The following is a 26,378-nucleotide window of genomic DNA, read 5'->3' as shown; positions in this document are numbered from 1 at the left end:
TCATGAAGAGGAAAAAAAAAATTCACAGGGTGTGTACACTGTAGTGTCAGTTTCAAATACGTTAAACAACATTAAGTGTGATGAAACACACCTACGACACAGAGAAGGACACAAAAATACATCCCTTGACTTTCATTTGGCAGCTGACTCCTTTGGCTGTCCAGATAAAATTGGCAGTGTCTTGCGCTCGATCCATAAGCATACATACACATTCATTCAAACACTTGCACACGCACACACACACACACACACACACACACACACACACACACACACACACACACACACACACACACACACACACACACACACACACACACACACACACATATACACCCCGCACATACATGATGCAGTACAGAACATGCACATACATGGATATAAATACATACAGTTTTTCATTAAATGCACTTCTGTGTCCCCAGCTCTCTGCTTTGAAAATAGGAAGGTGCATAAATAAAACATTCCCATCGTTATAGAAAAGGTCCATGCACGTCTGGTGCCGCTGAGTTCACCGAGATTGAGTGTGGAGAAAATAGGAGGGCCAATCTGGCTGCATCGCTCTCTATCTCACCATTTCTTAATGTCTTGAGTGTGTTGTTATTGTTTCTCTCCTTTCTGGCAGTGTTTTGACAGTATTTTTGTCTTTTCTTGTTTTGTTTGTTTGTCTCTCACAGGTGGGTGCTGTCTTGCGTGTCGAACCTGTGGCTCTCTGCGAGCCCAGCGCTGCACTTCCTGCCGCTCCCTTGATTGGGTACCAGAGAGAGGGGGTCTGGTCTGATCAGGTACCTACAGATGGGGAACAGACAGGACGTAAAAGAGCATCCTGTACTATGTGTAGCTTTCATGCTGTGTTCACATTTTGAGTGTGTTAACAGTTTTATTGACACCATGCACTCACACAACATCGTGCAGCTCCAGTCTGGTGTCTGGAGAAGGGTTGATGAGGATGTAAGAGAGTCTGTTCCCTTGGTCTGTCATCCCATCTGACACAGGAAGAAAGAAGTGAGTAAGGCAGGAAATAAAATAGGCACAGGATATACAGCAGGCTGTGCTACATCCGCACACACAGAGGCTATGTTACAGTGAGTCACAATACAGGAAGATACATCTAGATAAAAATGGACGCAAGTGGAATGCATAATAAACAACACATCTGCACTTGAAATCAGGAGCAGGCACTTACTGAATCCAGTGGGTGAAAGGCCCAAATGTTTCATCCTCGTTCGCACCAGGGCGTTGAGTTCCTGCCTCTCCGAGCGCCTGAACAGGGTCAGTCTCTGCTGGCTGATCCTCTCTGCCGCGCTGCCCGCAGCCCCCTTAGCCCCGCTGGAGCTCCGACCTCCTTTTCTGCTCAGCCGCCGTGCCCACTGCATGCTCTTCCTCCTGAGCAACGGGTGGTCAGAGGAGTGGGAGGAGGTTGAGATGGGCTCAGAGGAGGTGGAGTTGCGGTGAGTGCCACTCCTTGACAACAGGGGCTCTCTGGGTTCTCTGGTGTCCTCGTAGTCTTCCACTGTGATGGAAACCTGGGACTGACACACAAACATAACCACACATTCACCTATACAAAGCTCTGATTTCCTTATGCAGTGTAGTCACTCTTTTATCACACAGATTTCATTCAATCTTACCAGCACTGTCACTGATTTCATAGATTGAAAAGGAATTAATACTTTGTAGTAGAAACTTTATTGAGTAGTAGAAACTTTCTTTCTTACCATGGTAGACATGAATAATGAACAAGCTACACTACTTGCCTATAATAAATTGACAACATTCTCAAGTATCTTTTGTGTTCCCAATATAACCACCATGCCCACAGTTTTTCTTTAAAAATTTAGTATCAGCTCCATTTCAGTTTCTGCACAATGTTTAATAGATTTCTTTCAGACTATGCAGGTTTGTTTTTGTCTGGAGCTCTCCTATCTCATCTGAAGACCCCTTGGCTTTACTTTCCTTGTTACTGTGTTTTCTGTTTACAGGGACACACCTGAGCCCAGTGTGCCCCACGTGTAAAGCCAGAGAAGCTGCCAGTTTGGCCTCTCTCTTCTCTCCCACACACTCCTGCATTGCTTTTTGTTGTTTGTTCCACCATATCAACACCCACACACCACACACTCAGTCATCAACTCCCTAAATGACTGATGTTAAAGACTATTTTTGTTTGTTTTGAGTGCTTTGTTTTACATAAATTTACTTTTCTAATGTTAGATGGCCATGTGTTTTTGCCATAGTGTGTTCATAACTCAGCATCCATTCGCTGCCTCTATCCTAACAAACCTTGAGAAGAAATATTCACATTTTTGTATCTCAGAGAACTGGACAAAACACAAGGACTCTTTATATTTCTGAGAAACATTAACAGCAAGGTATAAGGAGTAAGGAAGTGAGAGTTTTTCCCAATAAAAAAAATCTAGAAAGAGTTTCTCTCTGCATTACATTTCATAGTCATTGAAATATGGTGAGCACATTGATGCTGGGGAATTTACTGACCTCCATGCCCTTTCCTATCTTTATATTTTCATCCCTAACACAGGTCAACAGATCAAAATGATTGGTGTGTTGTTTGTTCTTCCAACTCTTTTATAATGTCATGTAATGAACATTGTGGCCTCTAGGGGCCGCTAGTATGTCTTTAGAGTTGGAGCCTTGTTAACTCAAGTGACATTAACTGGTGATATTTAGTTCACATAACTCAAAACTACACAGCAGTAGCAGCAGACCTCAGAGACTGGAAGCTTGTGGGCTTCAGTTCGGTAGATGCCTATGGGAATGTCTCCTGTGGAGGAGCACAGTTTCTGGTAGAGCCTGCCGTAGGTTCGGATCCACAAGTCATCCTCTGTGATTCTCATCTAGGAAACAAACAATATGATAATCAGCCTCGGAGGCACTTCACAGAGCTGACAGGCTGAATTCAAGCTGTTTGTGTTCGGCAACTTACAGCACAGAGGAAACCTGAGCCGGGCATGGAGTCTAAACCCAGCAGCAGCCTGGTGATGGAGATCATGTAGTCCTTCACAAATGACTGGCAGGACAAGAAAGCAAACAAGTCAACAGATATAAATCATACTTGGCATTTTGCCCCATTGAGGAACAGAATTTTTGTTGTTCAGTGAGTGTGTCTGATTCAGCTACCTGGTAGAGGAGTGTGTCCAGCATGCTGACACTAAACACCTTCCCTGCAGCGAAGGGCAGGCGGAACATAAATACCAAGTTGGACCCCTTCTCCCTTTCCTTCTGCAGATAACACACATACGCACACACACAAACACAGAATTTTTCTGATTACACTGATCCTCAAAGAGATGAGATGTTTTAGAGAAAAATAATAGTGACGTAACTTTTCACATCCAGACAAGCATCATTATCTGACTTGCACTGATAAATAATACATATGATTTGCTTTATTTTTCCCCCCTAAAAGCTTATTTCTTTACAAAGTCCAGGGATCAAGCCTTTCCAAGCATGCACTTGACTGAAGGCAATGTAACACTCAAGGCTGAAAACATTGATACTCAAACTAACCAATTCTAGCCATTCTAGCAATTCCCACTGCACCTGACTCACATGTTTTTGTAATGTGGGATTAAACAAGAAAAACCCAAGGAAACACATAAAAACACAAAGCCAAAACAATGAAAAGATTATCAACATATTATCGACATTTTACTTCCTGCCATGAAGCAGCACTGTCATGATTGAAAATCATTTTATTGTGTTTGTCAAGCAGTGACTAATTTTCTGATTCACTGATAAATTGTATTTACGCACAGAGAACAATACTAACAGCAACAGATATTTGAACAAGACGAGTATTGATGAGGTGAATAAAAATACAAAAGAACAAAAACAACAAGGCTATATTCAGACACAATTGTCACTGTGACAAAAGACCTCTGCAGCTTATCATTTAAAAAAAGGCAACATGAGCAGTTTTTCAATGAGTGTATTTCTGAAACAACTGAAAAATTCTAACACTGCAAAGCAATCTTTCATCATGCCCTATAAAGTATGTTTTAAGGGAAATGAAAGAGAAACAAAAAAGGAGGTTTGAAGCTATGAAGCCTTTACCTTTTCCAATTTGGACAGGGCCAGAGAGTAGTGGTCTTTGACTTTGAACTGCATGAAGCGCATGTTGGCTGGGTGTGTGAGCTCAGTGATGATACTAAGAGCTGGGAACAGTCTGTGGAGAAGGAGCATATAGAGAGACAGTTAGAGAATAAGAGAGGTAGAAAACCCCCCCCCTAATTTTAAGGTAGAGTGTGAGATTATAGAGCAAATTTGGGCAAAGCAGACCTGAAGAGGGTCTGGACATTGACAATGGTCTTTGCATCAGCCATGTAGTCCTCCTCTGCAATCATGGAGCTCTCCTTGTCAACCACCACCATTGTGTCAGCAAAAGTCACTCCACATCGCAGCAAACTGTCCAGACTATAGAGAGAGAGTAAGAGAGAAAGATGGATGAGACGGATAAAATCATTGATGAAAGGCAGATTAAATTAAAGAGCAATCTAATTTATGCGAGAAGAGAATAAAGTTTAAAGAAATATGAAAAAAGGAAAAACAGGAAGACAAGTAATGAAGTCTGCGTGGAGCTTTGAACTGTCTTACTTGTCGATGGAGCCCACTGTGTAGAACACCATAGGGAACCAACAGATTGCCTCCAGGAAGTCTGCTTCAGGTCTGAACCAATAAAAATACAAATTATCCCCCCCCATTAGAAATTCATACATGACATGATAAAGAGCTAACATCCCCACAGAGACAGACCCACACCCCTCACTCAGTCTGACAAATATAACAGAGCCTGACTGCCTGCAGAGAAAGCTGAAAATAACAGCACTACACTGCAGTGACTCAGCATTTTATTGTCTTTTTTTATTGGATTCCACTCTCATTTGGCCGACTGCACTTGTGTACCAGCCACAAAACACGACAGGATTGTTGAGCGCATTGTCCTGAAAGCATTCAGCATTTCACAAATCATGTTTACTGTGACCTTAAATAGCTCGGTTTTCTCCTCCACTGGCTATTTAAAGAGGAACCCATTTTACCATCCTGCACAACCTTGATTTGTAGTGCAGCTGTCACACTTGCAGCAACAATTCTGGGGAACACTAACATGTAACCTTTTCAATTTGAAGCATAGCCACTGCATCACACCAAATAAAGAAGATGTTCTCCTCACATGCTCTCCAGCAGCAGAACAATGGGGTTGAGCTCTTTCCTGGGTCGGTAGTAGGCCCGTAGAGGCACAATGAAGTTGTATAGACCGTTCCCTGCGCTCTCCGCTGACACAATGATCAGTTTGTTTTTGAAGCCATAGGAGCGAGCATCCTCAAAAGGGATATGGTGACAAGCCTAAAAGAGGGGCAGAAAAGACATTGAGAATTTGGAAATAAAAAAGACAGCAAAGTAATTTCAATCCCATACCTTATCCATGCGCAGGCAGCAGAAAGGCATCTTTTCCTGAAGAAGGTGGCACAGCGCTGGAGAGCTGCCAATGTATGGAGAGTTCAGTGGGTACCCCTTCACCCACCTGCAGCATAAGCTCACAGTTATTCATGAACAAGTTTACATTTCAGCATTTGAATATAAATTCAACCTCATCTTCACTGCTTACTCGCAATGTCGCCCCCACCAGTGGGCGCTCTCATCTTTATCACTGTCCTCCTTGCCTTCCTCTCCTCCCTCATCCTCTGACTGGTCTCCCAGCAGGTCAAAGGTGGGGTTGACGCCATCTACCAACTCTAAGACAGGGGCGATGCTGTGCCGCCTCTCCTCAGTGGATTCTCCCATGGCAGGTAAGGCCAAAGTGTTAGCGCCTCCCATCTCTGCCCTGGAGCTGCTACGGCTTCCTCTTCCGCTGCCCAACCCCGCACTCCCCTGGTCCTGGCCTTCTGGGCTGCTGTCACTGGAGTCCTGCAGGTCAATGGCCACTGTGCCTGAAACACATACAGCTTCAGTCATGATGAAGAAAGAGATCAAGCTAAAGGTTCAACAATACATAATAATGTATTTACACAGATCTGTGAGAATATATTCTTTAGTGAGACCAGTGCAAAACAGTGAGCTGAACAGTTTCATTGTTGTCCACTAGGTGGTGCATTTGTAAAACTGCAGTATATGACATTTTTCTGTTCATTTGGCAGTTGCTCTTATCAAGAGTGACTTATAATCAGATACATGTTAATTCCTTTACAAAGCTATGAATATTTTTAAACATCCACATAGGTCTCACATATGAGAACTGCATAATTCTGTGCTGCTGTCTCAGGCGTTTAATGACAGGTTTGCATGTTTGACTAATATTGAAACTGAAAACAGAAGGTCAGTGTGTAAATGTTACAAAGTCTTTGTGTCGTGCCCATTTGACTGACCCATGCTGGCGATGATACTGTGCACTGGCAGGCGGGTGAGTCCATGGTAGATGGTTTGGTGGACTCCCCTGGTATTTCCTCCCATGCCGCCCCATGATGGCTCCCGCTGGCCCCTCACAAATGCTGAGTTCTCCTCTTTGGAGATATTGATGTAAAAGCATATGTCAGAGGCTCCCATGATGTGGCAGGGACCAGGGTTTAACAGGATGTTGGTGGTGTCCAGTCTGCGTACTCCAATCAAACACACTCCATACCTGTATCCGCAGAGACAAGGTCAGATGTGAATGGTAAATGGTCTGCATTTGTATGGTCCTTTCCAACCATTCAAAATACTTTTTACACTACACAATTACTCTGAACTGTGCAGATTGGTGTATGTTCTCGTTTCTTGGCTTTTCCTAAGGTATCACTTACTTTTTGTGAGCATGAAAGGAGGCAAAGGTGAAACTCTTGCCCTGGTATTCCCCAAAGAATTTACTTTCCTCCAGGCGGATGTGATGCACCTCATTGGCTGAGCAGCGACGGTAGGTTCGGTGCCATTGGTCCGCTGAGCAGGCACCGCCTTCCCTGAGACAGAAAAAGAGGATTGATTGGCTATGTGGGGAAAGACTGACCTTTAAAACATGTAACACAAAGCTTCCAGCTCAGCATCAGGGCCACATCAGACAATTTTCCATTCAAGATTGGATAGATAACATCATACATCTCTGTCAGAGGTACTGGTCAATACTTCAATCAGCACACTGATGTAAGCAAGGACAAGCAGCCTGTCTGAACAATAAGCCTCAGATGTACACATTCATACAGTTAAGTGGACACGTTTTCTCTGAGGGATATGGCTTTAGTCATGGTGGCTAAAGAGGTGATAACAGAAAGCAAGGGTGTGGATGCAGTGTGAATGTGGGTGGCCTGCGACAAAGGCTGCCTTATAAAATGTAAACAAGTGTTATTGTACAGCGAATTTGCAGTTTGCAGGAACTAAGTGCAAAGCAGGGGTAGAGCTGGACATATTCTAGTAATGTGTCATTGTTACAGCCAATAAACCAAATAATGTATACTTATAAATCATCCTGCTCTCTAATTCTCTCTAATAGCCTCAAGCTTGTCGAATTATTATTTTATTTACATATAAATAATACAATTCTCACATATAATCAAAAGTGTATTTTGTGTGTTTCTCTTGTTCATAATTGAGACAATAGGTAATTTTAACTTTTAGTAAAAGAGAATATTATCGACTTAGATTAGGTTGCTGTCATTATTTGTTTTGTGCAGTCAGCGACCTGAGGAAGCTGAATATTGAGCACAAATGTTCTACAGCATTCTTGGATGTGAATGTAGATAAGACGCATCCTACCTGTTAAGGGCCTGAAAGGCTCCTACACGCTGCTTGAAGGCCTCCTGGGGCGCAGTTCTGAAAAAACCCCAAAGATGACTGACAGTGAGGAGACAGGATGTAGCTTGCTTCTAGCATTCTCTGTCTGTATGTTTCGCCTCAGAGAAAGCATTTACTTTATCTGCTGTGTCTTTGACGGCCAATAATGTCGGACTGCACTGTGCAGAATTAAACAGGAAGACGGACAGAGGGAAATAAATGGAGTGAACTTACTGTCCTCTGGAGGAGTGGATCAATAGAGTGATGAGTGTTGAGGTACCAGGGCACACACAGTTTAAAGCCAGCATGGCATACTTAAACTCTTCCTCACATACCACATGATCTGCAGACAAAAGAAACGAGAGAGACAAGGTGACAAAAGTTTCAACCATGAACAAAACTATAGAGCCATGAATACACAGTGGTTTGGGGAAAGACTCTCCTGTCCTTGGTCAGTGTAGGCAAAGTGAGTGAATAAATAAAGGGTCAATTAAACCAGACATAAAGAAGACTGCAGACTCTCAAGAGTCTACAGCATGTCCACAATGACAATGCAAACAATGTTCATGTTTATGTTCAGCAGGTATACAGGTTTACCATGTTCACCCTGTTGTCTTAGTTCGTTAGCATGCAAACATTTGCTTATTTGCACTAAACACAAACTATTTTGTATAGCGCCTTTCACAAAACCCAAGGTTGCTTCATAATAACAAGAAAGACAGACAGCAACAGTACAGTACAGACAAAAACACACATTTAGCCGACAAAAGCCTGCAGGAACAAGTGCCTTTTCAACTTTGATTTAAAGGAGTCCAGAGTTGGTGCTTGGTGAATGTCCTGAGGGAGCGAGTTCCAAAGGGTAGGAGCTGCCTCACTAAAAGCCTGGCTACCAAAGGTTCGCCTCCTGGTGCGGGGAATGGACAGGAGGCCCAAGTGGGCAGAACGCAGGTCCAGTGAAGGGTGGTGAACATGGAGGAGGTCCGTTAAGTACTGGGGTGCAATGGTATGTTATGGTATTATTAGGTCATTTTAGGTAAAGTGGGTAAACAATAGAATGGTTTGTGCAAAGTCATTTTTGGTGAGGCACTACGAAACAGAAAGCCATCCTGACTCTTGGCAGGTTGGAGATAAGCCTCTGTAGATCGAGAAGAGAAAGGTGGATGTGTGAAAGATAGACCATTGTGTGCAAAAGCCCTACAATGTCATAAAAACAGGAAATGTTTGTGTTTTGGCTGATGATGTCTGATATGCGTATAAATATGAGATGTATGGATGGATTTCATGGGTTTTTTGTCAGGGCCAAACTGGTGACAGACAGGCCGACATTGCCATCCAGCTAATATCACAAATTATCTCTCTTACCCACATTGATATTTAGCCATTAGCCATGCAGATTCTTATCCACAGAGGTTTACAGAACTAAACATCTGAAGTGCATACTATTACACTTCACAACATAATTTTAATTGTAGTACTCAGTGAGATTACTCTATGGATTACAGTTTGATCAAACAAACACTTTAGAAAATGTCAAGAAATTGTGAAGAATTTCAATCACATAGTCCCAGTTCCCAAATTATGTTTTCAAATTACTCTTTTGGTTCAACCGACAATCCAAAACTGAAAGAATTTCCTATTATACTTATACAAAAAAGGGAAAGTATCAGATTTCAGAAGCATGTGTTTGGCATTTCCACTTAGTATATGACAGTAATGATCCAAATTGTTGTAGTTCAATTATGATGATGATGATGATGATGATGATGATGACCAACTATGGCAACAATATGCCAATTACTCTGTAATGTAGAACTACTTTCTTACAAAGAAACATTTGCAATGAAAACAGTTTAACAGTGTACCCTGCAGCTCTTGTAAAACACATAATGTATTATGCATTTCAATTATCAAACTATGTTAAAACGACTCAATACTTCCCACTGAAAAACACAAGCACACATGCAATCAAATCTGTTATTACTTCATGTTGGAAAACGTCTAAAAGTCAGTTGATGATGGTCTAACAAAGCTGACAACTATGTCAAGAATCTTCCATTTTCCTCTTGTCCCCTTTTTGCTCCGATGGGAGCAATTTTATGTGTTAAGTTTTTGGTCCTGATGGGAAGACGTAGCCTTTGACTTTCACCTTGACTCACATCATTGAACATTTAACAAAGCCCTGCCTGTGAGTCAACCAAACCAACAACTGAACAAACACAGAAGGCAGCACTCCCATTTACCTGTTACCACACAACCTTCCCTTTGAAAAGAAATAACCAGTAGAGCGATTAATGTTTGTATTAAGCCCCATCAGTGAATAAGACCAAGGGAACATTAATTTCCCCTGCTGTGTAATTCTTGATTGCATTGTCTTCCATGATGAATACCCAGGTGTATTAGGGCTGCCTTGTTTACCAACAATGCTGAGCTAGATCAGCTGCCAGTCTACATAATAGGAGACCAGCTGAGATGTAAATGCAGTTTTTTAATTTTACAAGTGTGTGCCTGAAGCTGAGGAGTAGACGTGACAATTAAAATTGCGGATTGTGGATCTTCTTTTGAAGTACCAATGTTCCTTTTGGCTGAGAACAGTATATCATAATGCAGCACATACACACACACACACACACACACACACACACACACACACACACACACACATACACACACACACACAAGCCTCTTCTGATTCGGTCTGTGAATTTCTTTCAAAGTGGATGCCTGTATAGAGGAATGAGCAACAGAAGCCTGCAGTGGAAAAGACAAAAACATTGATGTTGTATCTATGGAGCAAGAGCGTTCATTATACACACACATTCCTCCTCTGTATGTGTGTCTGTTTCACTCTCCAACACACTAACACACCAACCAAACTGACTCTTTTTCCCCCCAATATCCAATTTCCAATGTCCTACTAACACCTTTCTTCACTATTGTGATCCCTTCACTTTCCATTTTCTTCCCTGCTTACAATACACTGCTGCCCTCTGTCCAACTATCTATCCTTCAGGTGCCTGGACTCAGACCAACAGAGAAACCAATTACTAAACTTGACACATTGTCCACACTCTCTCTCTCTCTCTCTCTCTCTCTCTCTCTCTCTCTCTCTCTCTGTCTGTCTCTCTCTCTCTCTCGCTTGCCTCTTGCTTAGTAGATCTGGGTTTTTCCCCTCTCTCTCCAGGCTGGCTGTTTTTTCCCATCACAGACTAGTATTAAAGGTGCAATCCTATGTGTGTGCAGATGGAGCTATTTGCACCCTTGGCAAGAATATGTTTGCATCGTGCCCACAGGTCCACCAGTTGAGATAATTAAAACAGTAGGCTGTCATTGTTTGTATGAGTGAGCTGCTCAGGAGGGCGACTGGTTATTGTTGTTCAAAACATAAACTCGGGAGATAATCAATCGACCCTCTGTACCCAATTCAGTTTGGTTACTCAAAGGCTTCAGGTTATCCTGCCCTGCTGGTGCATCATACCGACAGATCTCTCTTAATGAACATTGAGCTGTTATTAAGCTTTTCCTGTGGATCAAATTGAATCTTGTATCTTGCTCATTAATGCCTCCCACACCAGCACTTAGTGAGTATATTCCAAGTGGTGTCAAAACATGGCATCTGCACTTACAATAAGGCTCATGTGTCGTGTGCTAATTGTTCCCTGAGTCTCCCTGTGATGATTCCAGGATTAGAGAGACATTGAACTCAGGTGATTATGTCGTTAATGCTACGTCATAAAATTACTTTGTCCAAACTTTTGCATGTTTAATGGGTATACTTTCCTTTTCATTAGTACTACAGTGTATTCCTGATTTAGAACTTAAAGGCATGGCTACAGGATAATTCAAAAACAATATAAATATTTCAAAATTGATAAGAAAAATATTTAAACACACAATGTCAATGTAAGATGACACATCAAAGCATTTTACATACTTGTCTCAGCTGCTTAAATCCCAGCACAAGAGCAGGAGATTCAGGCCAAAACTATGCTTCAGAGTGTGTGATTGTGGGTGTAGAGGAGTATAATATATCTTTGTGTCTGACAATTTCTTTCCCATTAATAACAAAGGCTTCAGTCTGGCTGTGGGGGTGAGTTGTTTAAACAGCACCTCAGGGCCAAAGGAGGATTGCCTTTGGGGAAAACTCATCTGCCAGGTTAACACTGCAGCAGAACTCATCAAAAAGAAGGGGAATTTTCTTTTGCAAACGTTGAAAAGTAAAACGTTAATCATTTATAGAGACAGCTGGGATGAAGGCGGCAAGCTAGAACCGAGTTTGATGTTCTCCAGGGCTGTAGGCAGAGAGACGTGTGAGAGAGAGGACAGGGTGAGAGAGAGAGAGTTTGCCTCCTATTCTTTCGCTCTGCCTCACTCAGAGATGATTGACTGCCATCTTCTGTTGAACAGAAGAAGAGACACTCTCTAAAAGGCAATACAAAAAATCACAGCCAAGCTGAGACAATCTGTCCAGCACTATTTCATAGCTGGGACGATGGAGGGCTCTGCTCCTGCACAGGCATGCTGATAGAAAAGGCTCCCAAATCAGGCAGATGAACTGAGGCAGAAAATGAACACGACAGCTGATTACATACAACAGAAATCAAGTGCAGGCAGGACATCTCAATTACCCATGCCATCCCATATCAGTTACCATGTCACCACAATGGAAACCTTGCAAATGCACAATAAAATGCTTACAGTACATTACAGCTGCAAACTGATGTAAAGTCACGTCCAAGTTGGGCCAGGAAGATGATGTGATCAAATAACAGTAATTGCATCCAAACAAGACAAACACACCACCCCCGCCCACCCCCTACCCACACCCACACCCACACACACATACACACGCATACACACACACACACAAAGCTTTATTTGACACCTCAGTTGGATTTCACACACCCTGCCCACCTGCAAATTTGACGTGGAACTTGTTCTCTGGCTTGAGAATCTGGACATACAGGGGGCAATTTGGAGCGAAGTCTTTCACTGCCCAGGCTCGGAGGATGGTCTGATGATCCTGAGAAAATTGGACACGGAGACAGGGAATGAAATAGATGAAGCAAAAACAAAGTAGGGGAGAGAGGATAAGTATGACAAGGAGGGAAAGAGAGGTGGAAACCTATTATTAGCAGTGTCAGATTGGAGCTCCTCTCTAATAATCCTCATAAACCACTCAGTGTGCAGAGCAACTGAATAGTCCCCACAACAACTCACAGTAATGGGATTCTGACATCTTTCAGCGGAGAAGTCCAAACGAAAAACAAAAACAAAACAAAAACACAAGTGAGGCCTTGGACAGGAAGCTGAGTAAAACTGACCCTAATATAGCCAAAGATAAACAAGCTGGCTCATGTTTAGTCTAAAAATCTCAGTTTTAGTAGCTCCAACACACCTGCAGTACAGGTGATTCGGTGGAGTGAATGCATTTTCCTTGAAGTCAGCTCCATATTTTAACATGTAAAGTTGGTTTGGTGTTTCCAGCACATACAACTACACAAAGAAAGCAATTTTAATTAGATTCGCATCAATTTTGACTGACATGGGTTCAGGTTAGTTCTGGTTTACTGACATGACAAGTCAAAGAAGTTGTCAGTAATTATCAAATCATCATGGCATGCACTGCTACTCCCAACCCATTAATTTCAGTGGTTTGCTTTGTTTTTCACATATGCTTGCACCTGTTTCCATTAGTGTCACTTTCAGCAGTTTTTTTTCCTATGCAATAATATTGAATTGTAAAAAATATAAAAAAATGACTATATCTAAAAACAACGAGCACAAAAACTGAGCTTTACACATCTTTATGAGGCAGTTTTCTGAAAAAATAAGCTGTTTGCTCCATATCTAAAAGGGCTGAGTCAAGAGCAGCTGGACTTGTTGACTCGCTCTTGACTCAGCCCTGTTAGATATACCAATTACTGTACTTTTTTGTGTATCCATTTTTAGAAAAAACTCAAATTGAAGACTTATTATAAAGCAAGAGGGCTTAACATGGATATTTTGCAGTGTGAGGAGCCATGGTGATACGGGGAAGCAGCGGGGAACGTACGGCGGCAATGCGGTCCACTTCAAACCGGTTACTGAGGATAAAGCAGGCCTCAGCATCGTCCATCCTGCAGGCAGTTAGTAGAGCGTGTGATCACGGGAGTGAGAGACAGGGAGAACCAGGGAAGCGATTAAGAGAAAAGACATGGGAAAGAGCGTGTTGTCATGTTATTGAGGGAGAGGACAAAAGAGAAAAAAGCAGGACAATAGAACAACAAACGAATCAATGTGTCTTTCAAGCCCACGCCATTTATGGATGAGATAGTAGGAGGCCAGGAGACAGGGAGATTAAACATACAGGCTTTCTCTCTTCTTTTTTTCCATTGTGACAAAGCCAGCCTAAGGTGCTGCAGCTGTATTATTAGAAGCCAGGGGGTAAACAATAAGCAATATGACTCAAACTACAATTACAGCTAGTATTTCCAGGCATTAGGTGCCTTAGGTATTAATTATGAACTCCAGCTTCTACGTGTGAGGGCCTCTCATTTCAAGGTGTCTGAACTCAGGTCTGATCTGGGCTCTTTTAGTGATTCTACCGGATTAGTAGAGATAGACACAAAGATCTATAAAACAGAATAATGCATTTATAAAAAAATATTTCAAAGCTAGACTTGTGCGTTGTTATGATTGTTGGTCACAGCGACTCACTTTGCCCTCATCAGGTCTTGGTCTTTGAGGGCAGACCCCTGCAGGTAGATGACTCTCTGGGCCCACAAAGGGACATGAAGGACTCTCCTAACCTGGACATCCATTTCTGCTGGGCACAAGATCACCACGTAGTAGTCCTACACACACACACATACACACATACACACACACACACACACACACACAATTTGTATAAAACAGAAAAGAAATTAGTGACAAATCTGCTGGAACAGTTTAATCAGACAGCATGCTTTGATTGCAGAGAGACCTTATATGGAGTCCACATGGTCATCTCCATGACCACTGAGCAAACTGATGATGATGACAGATGAAGCAAGCAAATGCATTTTATTGTAAGATTTGTATCATAATTATTATCATTACTAGTATTATTAATTATTATTATTATTATTAGTAGTAGTAGTAGTAATAGTAGTATTAGAAATACAGGCCCTAGGAAAATTTAGTTTCATAATGCTGGCAGGGACCATTATCTTGTGAGGCAGCTGCACCTGTGAGATCACAACATCATAAGATCACGCGTAAATCCATCTTATCAGACTTTAAGTTATGCACAGTGTCCTACAAGGACGCATGATCTCACAAATCCAGCTGCCAGCTGCCTTGCAAGGTAAGATGCTGATAAATAGACGGTTCATCCAATCACCTGTTAAGTATTTCTTGAAAGTGCCTGTCCTTTTCCAGAAGGGTTTCCAAAGACAACTTCTCAGATGGGGACTAAGCAATGTTGTAAAATGTAGATATGTGTTTATTTTAATGAATGAATACCACATTTCCAAGTAAATTGAGAGAGAATCTTTCACTGTTGTCATTTAGACTAGGACTACACGTAATTGAGTAGTAATAATCTAAATTTATAAAATATTAAAAGGGAAACAGTAAATCAAAGGGAATTAGACTCATAGCATGTTTCACTGCTCATCTAAAAGTTTCATCATTGGGTTGTTTAACTTCAAATATTACCTGGTCCTAGTTCTCCCTAAAACCCTACTCACTGACCTTGTACACTACCGCTTAGAACTAGTGAGGCCCAATCACAATGATTTCCACACACAGTATTAATGAGACATGCACACATGGATGGGCCCTCACACAAACATACACATCTGCTTCCATGTGAATGAGACAGCAGTTTGATCCATGCTATTGCTGAATTAATCCTCTGCCTTAACCTCAGCTGCTCAGGCTCCTGGAGAGGATTACAGACAACAGTCAGACACACAGAGACCACCAAAAGTCTCTTGTCCTACTTAAAGCCATTTGGAGAGACCTGTAGTCGGGGATGAGCGAAGAACTCATTGAGGAAGTCCATGAGGAGGTCGATCTTGAGACAGCTGACACATAGCACCACGTGTTTCTCCGTCTGCGCCCTGTAGCGGCTGTAGTTCCCCCCGGACTTCTGACGCTCCATCCACAGAAAGGCCAGCTGCTCAAACTGCATTCAGGATGACATCAATCACATTCAACAGATGGAAACTGGATTAAGTTAGCTAAATTACAGGGAGGAGCCAGGTGGTATAAGAAAAGAAAAAGGATGCCTTATACCACATAATGTTTCCGTTTGATTAGGGAAAGTGTTTTCTGGGAATTAAGACAAGTGGAAATTTGGTTGAGGACGTTGGCTGAATGGAACATGATAGCAGAGATTAATGGAAATAACAGTAAGCTTGGGCAAATTGATTTATTAATGTGTTTGAGAGGAACAAGTGCATAGATGGATGGTGGGAAGTCTCATAATTGTACTGGTGAGGAGATGCAATAAAGAGTCCCAGAATTCAATAAACACTTTGTATTTGTTTACTGATTTTTAGCACAATTTACTGTTGCAAAGAGTTGCTTGTTGAAAGAGGAAAAGTTTCCCTAAACTCTGCATGAATAAAAAAATATCCCTAGTTACAGTTATAACTTTAGTTTTTGGCAGAGGAGACTCACACATTTGACCCTGAATGCCCTTTGTACACCTGCCACCTCATTCACCCCAAAGGTACACATTTATCTTCATTGAATCTTTTTCTGCTTTCTTTTAGGGGTTTTGGCTGGTCCAGCAAGAACCATCATGATGCAACTTTGTTTCACCTCGTGTTCTTTGGAAGAATAGCTCCTCCAAAATCCAAACTATCCTTATTAATACAAAGTGGTGCGACACACACATTTATCTCATTTCCATTTAATTTGTTTCCAAGATTCTTCTTGATTTAAGGGACCTGAAGTCGATACTAAACTGGTGACGAGTTGATGTATTGAACCCCTCTGCCAGACGTAATGGAGTTCCTCAGCTCTAGAGTAGCAACGATCGCAACAAAGGTTTGACAGTGTTTCTAAATGTGCTCCTCAGCCATGTCAACACAATTCAATAGACATAGTTCATTGTGCGCAGTTTTACTCTGGGAAGTAATCATTTTGTCGCAGATAAATCTGATTGATTTTTTGCTGAGATAATGTCAGCGCCTTAAAGATGGAAAACATCATCAGGCCATGTGTATCCGTGTGACAACAGTGTTTTATTCAGCCATCATTTTTGTGCAGCCAGCCTGACTGGTGAAACTGATTTATAAATGTAAGAATACTATCAATTATATAAAAGGTACATATCCTGTAGTGCGTTGTGCATAGATAAAGGAAAACAGGAAAGTAGAGCAGTACAAAAAAGACAGCAGCTGAATCCTGATGTGCTCTGTGGCTCCCCTGTGCAGCCTGGAGACCATGGTCATGGCAGGACTCAGGTTATGGTAGGGCTCAGAGTCAGACAGACACACGGGGTGGGGGGTTAGGGCTAGGAGGGGGCAGTTTCTAAATGTCAAGGGGTATTTATGGATGAAAGATGGTGAGAGGGAGTAGGGAGGATGACATGGCATCCATGCTATCAAACATGTATCATGAAAAAAGAAATCCAGTTTACAACAAAACAAGAATGTGAGTAAACCAAATCATCTGTGAAGTGTTCATGATTGTTAATGATTGTTATGTGTGTGATTTCCTGCCCAGAGAGGCCCTCTCATACAGGTATAGTATATTCCTCCTATTAGCACTTTTACATCTTTAAGGAGACACAAAGGTACCTCAGGGATACACAAATGGGCCAAACCATTACAAAGTGCTGCTGATACATTTGTCAAGGTGTTTTTATCATTCCCAGTGCATACAACACAAACAGTGCTGTATGTGTGTGCAGATGCTTCCTCTAGTTTTCTGTCATGACGTCCCTCTGTGGAGCAGCTTAATAACAGAAGAGAGATTTGGGGATTTGAGTAAAGATAGTGTTATAAATCTACGTAGGACGCAATGAGTCATCACATTCTTGAGTGAGGGGGAATATATAAGAGAAAACTTCATTGTAATGAGCTTACCAAGGAAAACAAACTGTCTTCTGCGTGCTGAAAATCCATTCTATTTTTTAATTTTAGGTGAGATTTAAAATTTTTATCTATGGCATCTGTGCCTGGTGTTAATGAGAAAGTCCCAGCTGCAGCCTGGCTGCTCCCAAAGAAAAAATAAAATATAAGATGAGTGAAATGGGTTTTTTAACCTTCAAAAGCTTGTTGGATTACTTTTTAAAAACTCACTTTTAAAGCTTTCCGTTGGTATGGTGATGTGTTTGTTACACTGCATTACATTCACTATTGTTCACATTCTTTTTGTTATCTACTTTGAAATGTGCAGCACAATTAAAAGGTTATCACCATTAGTTCTCACCTGGATGGGAAGCACGATGAGTGCCACAAAGATCATGATGACCACCAGGAGCTGTGAAGGCCAGATCTGGGGCGTTACATCTCCAAAGCCCACCGTGGAGAAGGTGACCACACAGAAGTAGAGCGAGTCGAACAAGGTCAGGTTGTTGCCCGCTCGTTCAAGGTGTTGGATACCACAGATGCTGGCAAAGTAGCAAAGATACAGTACAAAAAAGGAGTGAGCGTCACTGCGACTACATATGCTGGGTGAAGGATAGGTGCCTGTGGGGGCCATTACATGTTGAGAGCTGTCTTTCATGCCTATCAGGGACTGTGTGACTCTATGCAGTGATGGGGGTGGATGCATGCTGGAGCACCTATTTGGAACATTGTGCATTTCTGTAAGTAAGTGTGTGAGTGCAAGCTATGCGTATTATCGTGATCTTTAAGGAACAGATGAGTCAACAGGGAAAATGTCAACACTGAAATGGCCAGAGAGCTTAATTCATGCTCTGTGTAGGATCTTCTGAATTAGCTGAGGCTTTCACACCAAACATGCAGCGAGTTGACACATCCTCTGTTGCACTGAAGCAATTGCCAGTTGTCATTTCAGAGCACTATCTCACTCTCACAGTTACCAATTCAATTCCTGCTTACAGTCTTTCTCTATCTTAAATGAAAGAGCACCATTTTAATGTTTCTTTTTTTCTGGAGTTGTCACATTATTACTTTGTGTCTCTTGGCTATTTCACCTCTTTCCGCTCCTTTCCTCACCCTATACAAAGCTGTGAAACCCTTCACTTCCTGCTACAGCTTGATCTGATACCTCTCATTTCTCTCTCCCCTTCCCTTGTTTCCCCCATCCCCCCTCTCAGTTTAGTTTCAGCAGAGTGGGTACCCACCACGTAAACATGAGACAGACCAGTGTGCTGATGAGTATCACCACCTGGTTAAACATGGCTGAGTGAGTTCGCTGGATCGCCCTGTGGAGATCATTCTGTAGACAGAGTGAAAGATGCCGGTAAATGCATGAAAGCGACAACAACCCTGCTGTTGTTATTAAAGTATAAAATTTGGATCAAAAGTAGTGATGGATAGACAAAAAGACAACAAAAACACTAGATTAAATATAAAAATGTAGTGAAAAAGAAGATGAATAGTGTAATGGAATGACCATATGGAGCAGAAGGGGAGACAGGTATAGGTAGGGGTATTATAAATGTGAGACAAACTTCAATGGGTGGGTATCATAAGACATCTGAAGTTAAAATATTCTGACTGATTTACCTTCATGACACAATGTTTAAGATAAAGCTGGTGAGGTGAAACAGCAGAGACAAAGATGAGCAATTGCATGCCAACAGGATAACATAAAAGAGGTGTTGAAATGAAAGTAATGGAAAAATTGGATGGGGAGATGCTTCGCTCACTATCATGTTCTCCAAAGCGTGCTTGGCCAGCCAGCAGTTCAGAAATACAGGGATGAAGAGATTTCTGAAGGAGGGCAGAATCACCTGTCAAACAGAGAAAGCAGCTGTGTGAGCATATGCCTGCCAGCCTTTCTGCATTAGTAACAGGTATCAAACATGTGATGTGTGCTCCACGGTGGGGGATGGGACACACATCATGGCCAAAACAAACGGCTGCCTGACAGAGTCCCACTGCTGTCAGTACTCAGTAACGCAATATCCTTCCACTCACAGTGATCATGAAGGGAACGGCGCTGATCATCTCCAGAATGAAGGGGACACGTAATACTTGCTCCCAAACGTTGCCCTGGAAACACAAACCACACACAGGGGTCAGGAAATTCCATTGTCATGGCGACCTCGGGGGATTACCGCATAACAGGCCCAATTGTAGAGAGTGGAAGGGGACAAATTGACCAGCTTTTGCACCATAGAATAGATTGGGATGTATAAGGGTTATACAACTCCCTTGTGCCCTTTGAGAGACAAGCAGCATCACTCATTTTCCACTAAGCTCTGCCATTCAGTTAAGGTGTCAACCATGGCTGTTTTTATGTGTCGGCCGCCTGCATATGGCTGACCTGAATCTGACTAGTGTAGGTGGAAAGGCACAGAGTATGTCCACAGGAATCAGTCAGCTTTAAATGCTAAGGCCTCTAGCCTCCAGAGTAATCTGCAGATCGAGCCCTTCATAGGCTTATAGTGTCAAATACATCAAAGGCAGGGCCACCAGTTGATGGATCGGCACCCCATTGCAGCAGCACAGGGGCCTCCCCTAAAGTCTTTCTGATGTGTCAGGACAGTGCTGAGGAAGCCTCAAGGCCTGCTGGCATGCTTTCCAAATGCAATAGCAAAGGAGTAGCATCAGGGGAGAAAGGAAAACTTCAGTTTAATGAAGAGAACATACAAAGGCGGACAAGGTGGTAAAAAAACATAGCCCTCAGGCATGTCACACATGGCACACATGTCAACATCATAGTGACAGACATTACAACAGAACTCAAGACTGACTGTTGGGGGCTTTTAGTAATTCACCTTGTAGCTGAGATACACGAGCAACATAGTTTCAGAAAAGCTGATGAAAGCCACAAGGACCTGCAACGAGAGAGGGAGAGAGAGAGAGAGAGAGAGAGAGAGAGAGAGAGAGAGAGAGAGAGAGAGAGAGAGAGAGACGGAGAGAGAGAGATTAGCAATTGAAAAAGGACAACACATAAAATCATAGCAACAAAACCAGTATGCTAGTATGTGGTCACTATTCAAGAGTGGAGGTTGGATAGAAATGCACTTTCTTTAAGAATTTAAGATTTCAAAGAGAGATTTATATATTAATGTTGTGTGTTGAGTATTCATATTACTGTACTAGTATTCATATTACTGTCCAAATATAGTATTATTATATAGTATTATAGTATTAAAAATAGTATTCATATTACAGTCCAAATATTTGAACAAATTGTACTTTAATGTTTTTGCAACATTGTTCTTGAAACTTTGATGCTAATAAAGCTACTTTGAAGTGCAATGAATATAAGAGAGAAATAGAGATACAGACTTAGAGGGAGGGCAGACACACAGAGATAGTGGGAGCGAGACCAGAGCATAGAGAAATTAGGAGTCGCAGAGATGGAAGAGGAGAGCGTGGGTGGATTCAGTAGGCGTGCTGATGATTGAGCGTCAGAGAGAACAGGTTTAAGTGAAGCAAGACACTGTCTGCTGTGTCTGATTGTGAGCATGTATAAGTGCTGTGTGTGTGTGTGTGTAATAATACCTTGTGTAACGTGTAAATATGTGATGAGTAGAATGAGCTGATTATAATTTATTCAAGTCCTGAAATGATGATGACTTAAATAAATCACCAATAAAGCATAGGGAAGGCAGATAGTATGATGTGCACCTGTATGTGTGTGTGCATTCATGTATGCAGATGTATGTGTAAATAGACAAGGGTCGTGTTTACACAAGAATGCTGATCTATCTGACCTGCAGTGCCCACAGCGGTAGAGGTCTATCCACCCAGATGATCAGTTTCCTGCAGAGCGAAAGAAAAGGAAAGAATACACAGCAGAGGAAAGAGATGTAGCCAAATACAAAAAACAACAACAAAAATGAGACAAAGCCTGCTACCTGCTAAAATGGACAAGCTATTAAAATGATTCTTCTGCCAAATGCAATGACTTTCAACAAGAACCATAAACACAACTCATGTCATGACATTAAACTTAATTGTGCTGTTTACAACAGTGGAGTGCACAGCTGCCGATGTGCTCATATTGTAGGAGAAAAGTAATATTCACACAGTCAAATGGAAATTTACAGCCCTATTGTGTGAGAAAGGCCTTTTTTTCTCTCCGCAAAGACACCCTGGGGCTTATCATGGCTTCTTGCCTGCCTGTGCTATGATTTGCTCCTACGAGTCTGCTGCCTGGAGCAGGAGGTGGCCCATCCCTTTCCTGAGCTCACGCTGTCAGGCTCCTTATTCATTTGGAGCCAGAGCTTAGCCAGTGTCACCAGCCACCAATTAGATCAATAGGTCCCAGAGCAGGAGACATGGCATAGCCTCAGGTCCATGTACACTTCCTGGTTTTCTATCTCTGCTGTTGTATATTACATGCTTTATATCCACTAGATCGCTGTTGATTAGGCTGCACAGGCACTACACACATATTATGTTGACAGGTAACTCATACGGTTGGATTGTGATAAATGAATGTGGATCTGTGATGCTCAATATAAGGATTGTGAATTGTATCAGTTAAGTGAAGTTTCATTGATTGTGTTACACAACGTTTCCGACCATTGGGCCGCTGTTGGGAATGCTAGTCCTCAAGGGTGTGCGGTTTCATGATCCTGGTCTATAGGCTGAAGTCATCACTCCTAATTAGAGACTCATATGCTTACCAGTCAAACTCACTCAAGGGACGGGATGATACGTTTTGTTTGGTGCAGTTCACTCCACTCATGCTGCAGGGGGGGAAACCACAAAAATGTCAACGAAAGGAACTTCTCTTTAAGCTCCTCTCACCAAACCAACCTGGACCGAGCCACTACTCAGACCAAAATTATCAGTTTACTTTCCTGATTGCATCTCTGCTCCCTGTCTTCTCCCCCGCATAATCTCACATCCAATCCTTTTAAGGGATACACTATACACAACGTTATCTCATCTATTGACCTAGTGTACTTGCTCCTGTTAGCAGGCCTCAACACTCACTGAGACTTTGTTTCGCCTCATTAAGCTCTTCTTATCACTGTTTCGCTCACCAGTCATGTCTTTTGTCTTGCGGATTGTCCAACAGGACTCTGACAATGTAGAGGAGGCAGCTCAGCACTTTGAGTGCAAAGTTGAACATTCGCACCCGCAGACCTGCAATGCAAAAAGAGGACAGCCATTAAAAATAACTATCAGCAGCCACATTTATTTTAAAAAATGATGAAAAATGTTGTAATTGTGTTTGTGTTATTTTAAAAAAGTGACACAGGAAAAAAAAGAGTAGCTCTGGGAAAGCAATAGCAGCTCATAAGCAATTTACTTTCATCAACAAAAAAGTTTGCCTATTCTTCAAAACACAATTCATCACGTCGTTTTAATTAAGCAAGTGCAGCCACAGTTGACTGACAGTGCAGAAAATTACATTTAAAATGATACTGCTGAATGTTAATCCTTACAGCTCAGTTATTTAACCAGTAATTAACCCTTTGTTAAAAAGGATCACATAAATTAATGAATTTAAATACTAAACAAACTGAGTACAATAGCATAAAGCTGACATATACACCTGTTAAGGGTCCATTTTTAAAAATTCTTTGAAGCATATGAGAAGAGTGCTCTTTAAACGTAAAGAAGGACAATGAAAAAGAAGCTAACAAAATAGTGATGAAATGCAGAGCAAGAATGACGTCACTTCACACGTTAAAATAAATCACATCGCCGCCATCAAAACTAAGGGCAACTTCATGTGGAGAAAAACAGACAACAGGCAGGAAATGTACGCAACTAGTAACGGACAAAGACCCCAAACAACTGAACAACTCACTGGATCTTTGGTTTTTGATGAAGAACAGCTTGAGGCGCTCCTTGAAAGTGTTCTCATTCACATAGAACTCTACCTGCACCCTAAGAGAGGGATAGAGAGATGAGCAGAGACAGAGATGAGGAGGGTGCAGAGGAAGTAAGGAGAAAGGTACACTGCAAGGTGCTGCAGATGACAAAAAAATAAGATACTTATTTTATAGAGTCAAATCAAAAAACTGAAGAGAGGGAGCAAGTAGAGGGCTAGGAAATTGAAGGGAATAGCATAAAGGTGAGGAAGAAAAAGTGTTCAATTGGGCCAATTGGAGATAGAAACGGTGATAATGATTATTTGAACAATGAAAAGTATGGAAATAAGACACTGTGGCTTGCTACATTAAAGACTAATGGGTTTTGGAGGAAATGGTGTTCCTGCTTGTCCGCCTGCCCATAGGCCCAGACAGCTGCAGTCAGTCTCGTTATCTCCACTGATTAAATATAGAGCAACAAATTACTTCCCTCTGATGTTTCTGCTGAACATGGGAGGCCATAATTACTGCTCTTTTTCCCTTTCCATTCTGGCACCCTCCTGTTAGAGGGACACGCACACATACTGTACACACAGGCTATAACACACACCTGCAACAGAGTTATTAGGATTATTAGACCATTCATACGCCCATCTGACATGGACGCTCATGGAGAGACGTGATGAAAATGGCACAGAGACACTCTTGAGACAGCCCTTACATGTGTACAGACACATAACCAGCCAGACTGACGGTGACTGTATTTCCTGTCTGACCACCTCAGGGGAGACTTCTCAGTAGCTCTCCTTTCATCCTGTGGAGGCAAGAGTGGATGACTCAGGTCGAGGATGAAAAACACCAGACTCGGCTCACTGGTGGTCTCCTCACAACGCACAGACAGATGAAAGAGAAGAACAACGTTGGCAATCTATTCTCCTGTCCACAGGAAGAGGAAGGTGGTTGTGGGGAGAAAGAGGGGGGTTGGGGTGGGGTTGGGGGGTTGGGGGGTTGGGGGGGGTCTTCCAAGGGTTCCAGAGTGATGCTACCATCAACCCACATGGTCAGACACACAGATCAAAACAGCGCCACACATTCCCAGCAACATTTGGGGGCTGAGGGGGTTACTTTCCTCTTTGTTGCCATAGCAACGCAGGATTCGTTGTCTTTTCCCTCCCTCTCACATGAGCAGATGTGAGCAAACATATACTTGTGAAGTGTTTTCAGCCATCGGAGCTGATATCCCCGCTGTAACTTGTTGATGACTCCCTCTTCACTCAGCAGCATGCTGACAATAATTCTTTTGCACTCATGGAAAACAGAAAAACATGTCGATATGCAGAGCTCGCCAGGCTCATGAAAGCCCAAGGATGTGTAATTGCACCTTTTGATTAGAAAACAGCTTCACATTCATTAAAGTGATGATGCTATCAAGACGATTGAAGTTATTATTACAATGTAAAGAGGGTAATCTGTAACACATTGAAACATCAAATGTACCCTTCCCAACCTTTCCACTTAGGAAGAACCAAAGCCAACCTGTATTCAAGTACACATCCAAATGCATTATATAAAAACGTGTTGCTTCTTCTCTGCTTCTGAAGAGTTCTGCTGTGTCAAGTTTTGGGTTATCATCCTCATAATGAACCAAAAATGGGAAAATGTTTGCTATAAATTTCATATTTTACAATCAAATCCATGTCTTACCATGACAGTATTTCTTTTCTTTGCTAAATCTGTTTCTTGTTTCTTTGTAATTGTCGTAAGACTTTTAGATGGCGTTCTTAAATCCAACCATCCACGCCTTCCTCTATTCATCAGAGTCCTCTTAAAGCCTCTTAAAATGCTAGAAGAACCTGTGATAGCTTCCCCAGTGGAAGAGGATAATTGTAGAGGTCATTTTGCCCTTCGTGTGCTTCTCTAAGCGAGAGCTTTTCCACTTGAGTGTACAACAGAAGAAGAAAAGTAAAACTGAAATATAGCCCAATAAATAGTTGAGCTGTTGGATTGAGATTGAGAGTCGGGATTAAAAACTCGTAAAGAGTGTTATTTCAAAACAAAAGACACACAAGCACATAATAGTGGCACCTCTGGGCGAGCCACATATCAGCTTTATATCGTTCAAAAAACACAAGGAAAGTGAATTATTATATAATTGTTGAGGAAAAACTACTCTGGGACACTGCTGTGCAGAGAAAATAATGTTGTCATATTGCTTTATGAAGAAAACAACCATTTCAGTGATATGATGGAATAACCCCAAAACCGGCCCCTCTCTGAAACTAAGAGAATATAGCTTTAAAGCAAAAACAGCAGCTTTAACAGCTGGAAACGAGAGAAAATGAAGAAAGGGGCACAGCGTAACATTTCAAACCTGAGACTGAGGAAGACTTGCATTTCTGCATTTGCAATTACAGTCTGAGAGGTGGAGTGTGAAAGATAGACACAGAGAGGGGGGGGGGGGGGGAGAGGAGAGAGAGAGAGAGAGAGAGAGAGAGAGAGGGAGAGAGAGAGAGAGAGAGAGAGAGAGGGAGAGAGAGCGAGAGAGAGAGAGAGAGAGAGAGAGAGAGAGAGAGAGAGAGAGAGAGAGAGAGAGAGCAGACAAAAATACAGACAGATAAACAGACACAGATAGATGTACAGACAGACAGAGGAGGACATGCGGAGGAGGCTCTTAGGGAGAGAGAGTTAGAGAGAGAGAGAGAGAGAGAGAGAGAGAGAGAGAGAGAGA

The 26,378-nt window shown here is 42.1% G+C and overlaps 1 protein-coding gene across 1 annotated transcript in view; it reads right to left on the bottom strand.

The window, feature by feature from the left end:
- Positions 1–554: 554 nt before the first annotated feature.
- The window catches only part of LOC128379288 (potassium channel subfamily T member 2), a 35,121-nt gene continuing 9,297 nt past the window's right edge, over positions 555–26,378 (bottom strand). Inside the window, exons 2-28 of the mRNA XM_053338911.1 lie at positions 23,647–23,726; positions 22,874–22,976; positions 21,593–21,641; positions 20,648–20,707; positions 19,845–19,919; positions 19,574–19,657; positions 19,046–19,140; positions 18,166–18,346; positions 15,743–15,907; positions 14,452–14,588; positions 13,808–13,871; positions 12,667–12,775; positions 7,990–8,098; positions 6,795–6,947; positions 6,381–6,634; positions 5,642–5,945; positions 5,434–5,539; positions 5,189–5,361; positions 4,612–4,683; positions 4,297–4,431; positions 4,072–4,183; positions 3,136–3,237; positions 2,942–3,025; positions 2,724–2,852; positions 1,187–1,532; positions 902–986; positions 555–789 (exon numbers count right to left, since the gene is read on the bottom strand). Coding sequence (XP_053194886.1) covers positions 672–789; positions 902–986; positions 1,187–1,532; positions 2,724–2,852; positions 2,942–3,025; positions 3,136–3,237; positions 4,072–4,183; positions 4,297–4,431; positions 4,612–4,683; positions 5,189–5,361; positions 5,434–5,539; positions 5,642–5,945; positions 6,381–6,634; positions 6,795–6,947; positions 7,990–8,098; positions 12,667–12,775; positions 13,808–13,871; positions 14,452–14,588; positions 15,743–15,907; positions 18,166–18,346; positions 19,046–19,140; positions 19,574–19,657; positions 19,845–19,919; positions 20,648–20,707; positions 21,593–21,641; positions 22,874–22,976; positions 23,647–23,726 — 3,484 coding nt within the window. The 3' untranslated portion in view covers positions 555–671. The remainder of the gene's footprint in view (positions 790–901; positions 987–1,186; positions 1,533–2,723; positions 2,853–2,941; positions 3,026–3,135; positions 3,238–4,071; positions 4,184–4,296; positions 4,432–4,611; positions 4,684–5,188; positions 5,362–5,433; positions 5,540–5,641; positions 5,946–6,380; positions 6,635–6,794; positions 6,948–7,989; positions 8,099–12,666; positions 12,776–13,807; positions 13,872–14,451; positions 14,589–15,742; positions 15,908–18,165; positions 18,347–19,045; positions 19,141–19,573; positions 19,658–19,844; positions 19,920–20,647; positions 20,708–21,592; positions 21,642–22,873; positions 22,977–23,646; positions 23,727–26,378) is intronic.

The sequence above is a fragment of the Scomber japonicus genome, chromosome 18 (assembly GCF_027409825.1).
Source record: "Scomber japonicus isolate fScoJap1 chromosome 18, fScoJap1.pri, whole genome shotgun sequence".
Taxonomy (NCBI): Eukaryota; Metazoa; Chordata; class Actinopteri; order Scombriformes; family Scombridae; genus Scomber; species Scomber japonicus.
The sequence above is the reverse complement of the archived record's forward strand: the minus strand, read 5'-3'. Positions and strand labels throughout refer to the sequence as shown.